We start from the raw sequence: 6000 nt of genomic DNA on the forward strand, positions 1-6000 counted from the left end.
TACAAATAATTAAAGAGCCAAGGACGCTATACACTCTGGACACTTACGTACTGGACATTCATGACTTTGCTGCTTCCTGGGGTTCATTTCTGAATGATAACTGCTCAAACCGATAATCACTTTTTTTATTTCTTAATAAATGAGGCCTAGGCTAAAGATGTCCCGCCCCCTCTCTCACCCCTCATAGGTGGATGAACCGTCTGGGCCTTGCAGCCATTGGCTACACACCCGATGACAAGGTGCCGCGTCCAGATGAAGGTGAGCCTTGCCAATCTTAATTCTGACTTCCTGTCTTTGTGGTTGGCAGGACACTACACTGGCTATGCCAAGGTCAGGCCTTCATTGCCTAATTGTGGGCTATACATTTCCCTGTGCTGTAAACAGGCTTAGCTTAAATGGCCAAACAAGCTTAAATTCATTGAACTTTGTGTGTCGCCTCATACTGTGAACTATTTCCAAACAAGGTCTCGTTGACCCAGTACAAAAATATTCAAAGAGAGAGTTATTACATAAATAGCACCAGACATCAACACAGATCATTGTACCGTGTGATTTGACTGTGAAGTCTTTAAACCCTTTCCCATGAGTACAATGTTATTGCTAAAAATTCCTTTTGCATACTTTGCATACATTTCCTCAGTATAACTAACATTAAAACAGCCTTGAACTATGGAGGTCTCCCATGCTTCACTGTCAGTACACTATTATTGTGCTGTATGTTTAAAAGCCTATGGGCAGTTTGGAAATATATATATTTATTCCACTGCTTGGTTGAATTTCCCATTGTCCTACGTAATTTAGAACAACCATTAACCGTAGGCCTATGTTATTTGCACACATGAAGTAGATCCATTTTGTGGGCTGTATCACACTTGTATATTAATTCGCTGAACTCGTTGTGAAGTTTAAATGAACTGTCACGTTGCATCCAAGCTGTAAAATGCAGACGTTCAGAACATGGCAACATTGTAGCATATGACGGAGGTGGCTTTTAGCTAGATGGATGACAGCAGGCTAGGTAAAATAGCGATGTTTCAAAGCTAAAGTTCATCAGAATCTTGGGATACGCCCGCTTGACAACGGGAGAGATAGAACTAACGACTGGCCTTTGGCCATAGCAACCATCCATTTAGAACTAGTAACAGCAGTTTGTCCTGCAAGTTGAGAAATTAGTTGATATGTGTTGGAAGAATGTAGTTCTACAAACAAGACAAGTTTTAGCGATTAAAACGTTTAAATTGTAACAGGAAATGAACACAACGCAAGTGGCAACAGTGGAATAATAATGGACTCCACGATGGTCTGTTCACAAAAGTTAATGCATTGCTCTGCTTCGCGTCGGGGCCGTTTTACAACCTCGACCGTGCATTAACTTCTGTGAACAGACCACCGTGTCATCCATTATCCCTTACATATATATACTATACTCATATATAGTATAATATATTATACTAATATTATATGCTAATATTAACAATGTTCTTTTTGGGAGCAGACTACTGGAGTGAGAGTGACCAGGATGAAATGGACGGGTCCATGACCTTAAAACAAGACGGACCATCATCGCTGTGTGACACCTACCATCGCACTCCCTCGGTGAGGATACACACACACACACACACACACACACACACACACAGCCACACAGACACACACACACACACAGACACAGACACACAGACACACACACACACAAAGAGACACACACACAGACACACACACACACAAAGAGACACACACACACACACACGCACACACCACACACAGTCTTTGATGAACTTCTCTCCTCACGTTGTTGTTGCTGTTATGTAATGTCTTACAGCGCATCATCTCTCAAGGGGATGTTCATTTAAGGGGGCCACCAGTCCAAGGCCAGCACGCTTAATAAAACTCAATACCCTGAATAAAACATAAGGGGGGTAGAGAGGAAGGGAGGATTTTAATCAGCTTGAGCTTCTCTTCTGATAATATTCATCTGCTTTAGCATGCATAGCTTTTTACACTGTATCACCACTAGAGGGTGCTGTGTTGTTTAAAAAACACTGAGGAATTGTATTGAATGAATGACATAAGATAAATTTAGGTATAGAAATAATTGTCTGTATCGATAACTAATACTTGTGTGTACTGTATTTATTCTGTTTAGCTACCACTACAAACAGTGATGGTGTTTGAACTGTGAAAGTCTCAGGCGGTTTGAATATATGAAATGAACCATGGAAGCTCATTCTCCATCTCATTCTCTCCTCCACACACTATTCTCCTGCACCCCCGCCTTCTTCTGATGCTCCTACATGTCTCCGACACATGCACCTGTGCGTGTGTGTGTGTGTGTCTGTTCGTCTGTGTGTGTGTGTGTGTGTGTGTGTGTGTGTGTGTGTGTCTATTGTGTGTAAATGTGTGTTGTTTCTTATATCCTCCCTTTCGACCTCCAACCGACCACCTCCTCTCCCACCTGTCACCACCACCACATGCACACACCACCACCACCACCACCACCACCACCACCTCCTCTTCTCTCCCCTTTTGCCCCACGCGGTGTCAGGTTCACCAGCTGCACTGCTACGAGCAGCTGCCGCGTTCGCAGAGCTCGGTGAACCTGCGGCGCTCCCTCACGCCCTCCCCTCTGCCCCTGCAGCTCACCTCCTCGTCCAGCCCCTTCCCCGAGCACCAGGCGCGCCACTTCTCCAGCGACCAGTCCACCACCTACTCGCACTCGTCCGCCGAGGACTCCACTTCGGCCGGCGGCGGAGGAGGAGGCGGAGGAGGAGGCGGCGGACGCTCCACGCACCGCGAGCGCCGCTCCTGGCAGGACCTCATCGAGACGCCGCTGACCAGCTCCGGCCTGCACTTCCTGCAGACGGTGCCCCCGGGCGGGGGTGGAGGTAGCGGGGGAGAGGGCGAGGTGGGAGACGGTTACGGTAGCGGAGGCGGCGGAGGAGGAGGAGGGTCGGGCGGGCGGTTATCGATGTCGCCGGATCGGCGGAGACAGGCGACGCTGCCCGTGCGCAGGCACCACCACGTGGACCGCGACGGGCCGTTCCCGCTGGTGGATAGCGCGGGCGATCGGGGCAGCAGCGGTGGTGGCGCTGGCGGAGGGGAGAAGCACGGGCATCGGCGCACGCACAAGCAGCGCAGCCAGAGCCTGCCACGGAACCGCGAGCTGCGACCGCCGCGCTCACACACCTCCGCCAGCGCCACGCGGGCACACGCGCACCAGGAGAGGAGCGAGGATGACGAGGGACCCTCCAACACACACAGCGACGAAGGCAAAGAAGGTGTGTGCACCAACACACACCCACACACACTACACACATCTACTGTGTATCCTCTCTGATGTGTGGACATTAGTATCCCAGGGATATGCAAAACCTGTGTTCCATGTCAACATCATATGCTAAATGTGACCAAAACCAGGACAAGCATTATGATCAGGATAGTTTGTGTCTAAGTCAACACACTTACTGTGTGTGTGTGTGTGTGTGTGTGTGTCACATACAGCGAGTGAGGAGCATGAGGGCAGTAGTGCGGCATCGGCACCGGCCGATGGCCTTGAGGAGCTGTACCGCTCTCTGGAGCAGGCCAACCTCTCCGCCCTGGGTGACCTGAGACCCACCACCAAGCAGGAGTTCCGCCGCACCTTCCTCCGTCGCTGCGGTGACCCCGTCGTCAACGACAAGCTGCACCATGTCCGAGCCCTCAACAGCACACTCAAGGTACGACCTACAACCTCTGACACCTGCCACCGTGCACACACACACTGCAAACCATATTAAAACTCCTTATGACCAAAATACAAGTCTGTAAATAATACATTCTTTCTTGTTGTCAAATATTATTTTTGTCTATTCCCACCAAATAATTACTATTTTTTTTTCTCAATGCACTGGTAGATTCTGAATGTATATTGTTGTGTGTTGTCGTAGATAAAATAAATATATATATATATACAACCACCCATATGAAACATATCTACTCAAATGACCAGAAACCCGTATGTGAGTGGCCTCAGACAGTGGAGGTTGTGCCGAGTTGTGCGTGGCGTCTGAGAGACAGCCTGTGTTTGTTTGACCTGCTCCCCCCAGGCTAAGGAGGGCGAGCTGGCCCTGATCAACAAGCTGCTGGAGGACCCACAGGTCACCTCCAAGAAGCTGCGCGAGTGGAAGCAGTGGCACCACGAGCTCTTCCTGGACATCTGCGAGTTCAGCTCGGCCAACAACGGCGCGGCAAGCGACGCCTCACCCCTCGCCGCCCCGCTGATGATGCACACGCACTCCTTCATCGAGACCCACGTGTAGGGTGCCATGGAGACGGGGAGGGGGGTGATGGGGGAGGGGGGGGGGGGTGACAGCCAGAGGATGCCACTCTGCCACCACCCCCCCCCCCTCCCCCAACCAACCCCCAACCAACCCCCAACCGTCGCCTCTTAAATTCACCTTTAAAACTCTTTCTTTCTTTTTCTCTTACACTACTGTCTGTCTATGTTCTTTTTTTAATTTCTTTTCTTTTCTTTCTGTTGTTCCACACCCGATGTGACCGACCGACCAACCAACCACTGTAAGAAGTGTACATACAGCACTGGGTCCTAGCAGCTCCAGAGTGCATACTGTGGACTCCCCACAGTCCGTGGAAAGCCCCAAAGGGTGCCTAATGCATGCCTGAAGAGAAAGTAGTACTCTTCCTCTTTATTTCTCTTAGTTTGTCGAACTCAGAGTTGTAGAAATATCTAGCTCAGTTGCGACCTTGATCATAATTAGAATTTCTTTACTCTTGTTTTCTTTAGATCTTTTGGCATGTGGGAGTGTGAGACTTACTTTTTTCATTTATTCCTCTATGTTCTTTTTTAGATGGGGTGGGAATGGGGCTTAGATGGGGTGGGAATGGTTGGATATAGTAGCAATACAGAAGTAAAGCATTTCTGCCACAACACTGTACTTTTTTGTACAGAGCCGGATTCCCAGCTCTCCCTCCTTCCCTCGGAACGCCCTGCCTTGCCTGCTCGTCTAACTGTGGACTCTCCCCATGGACACCTCTGCTGAATTCAAAATGAGCCGGAGTGTGGATCCTACTCAAACCTCTCACTGGACACGACTGGACACAGGCGAGCCCCCTGCACTTCAGTCGACCTGGAAAAGAGAAATAAAGACCTTAATGATTGCTTACTGTAGAAGTAGCCACTGTTGAAAAAGTCCACAGACACAAACAAAACTGTGACGTATTCTTGTGAATGCAATCTTTTTTTGCGATTCTGTGTCTGCACAGAATATGAGAGAGAGAGAGATCTTTTTGTTTGTTTGTTTGTTTTAGTTTGTTTCTAGAAAAGTAGAGAAAAATAGAAAAAAAAAACAGAGAAGTAAAAAGAAAAAAGAACTTTAAAAACATAGGTTACCTGTTGCTTTAAAGTGCTGACCAACTTCTGTCACGGACTACTGCCAAGCGGTCGAGACAGGAACGCTCCCAGGCGGCCCTAGCCCTCCTCTCCACCCAACTTCGGTTGTTTCTTCGGTACGAAGCAAAGTCCTCCACCCCTCATGTCGTCAGAGACTGACCCACCTATTGGTATTTGTGTTCTCACACATCAGCAGAGGCTCTGAGATATTTCAGTGTTTGGTAGCCAATGTTGGATAGCGTAGTCGCGTCTTAGCTAGCTGGTACTTGGGGTTAGGATGAGAGACAATTGTATCTTGCTATAGAGTACAGGACAGGTTGCACTTGAAGAATGCACTTTCTATATAACTGTCACTCTGTCACAGGGTCTATCTTTACTTAGCCAAACTCTGACTGCTAAACAATCTAAAGATACCTATACTATCTCATTTACCAGAGATTCAATGTAAGAGTCGTGTACAGTCTATCAGAAAAGAATATATAAAGAATGCATCAAAATTTATTTATGTACCATATATATATGTAAGTATTCAGACAATGAAAATGATCTATTATATACCAAGGTTATGCAGAGTGCCCGAATTAATCCAAATAGATAGTACAGATGACTGC

The 6000-nt window shown here is 47.8% G+C and overlaps 1 protein-coding gene across 3 annotated transcripts in view; it reads left to right on the forward strand.

Moving 5' to 3' along the window:
- The window catches only part of LOC121694765 (connector enhancer of kinase suppressor of ras 2-like), a 93245-nt gene extending 88088 nt beyond the window's left edge, over window positions 1-5157 (forward strand). For all 3 annotated transcript variants that reach the window (XM_042075093.1, XM_042075094.1, XM_042075095.1), the window contains 5 exons: window positions 188-258; window positions 1496-1596; window positions 2639-3278; window positions 3502-3716; window positions 4086-5157. In XM_042075093.1, the coding sequence (XP_041931027.1) occupies window positions 188-258; window positions 1496-1596; window positions 2639-3278; window positions 3502-3716; window positions 4086-4298 (1240 nt within the window). In that variant the 3' untranslated portion in view covers window positions 4299-5157. The remainder of the gene's footprint in view (window positions 1-187; window positions 259-1495; window positions 1597-2638; window positions 3279-3501; window positions 3717-4085) is intronic.
- The last annotated feature ends 843 nt before the right edge of the window (window positions 5158-6000 follow it).

The sequence above is a fragment of the Alosa sapidissima genome, chromosome 20 (assembly GCF_018492685.1).
Source record: "Alosa sapidissima isolate fAloSap1 chromosome 20, fAloSap1.pri, whole genome shotgun sequence".
Taxonomy (NCBI): domain Eukaryota; kingdom Metazoa; phylum Chordata; class Actinopteri; order Clupeiformes; family Clupeidae; genus Alosa; species Alosa sapidissima.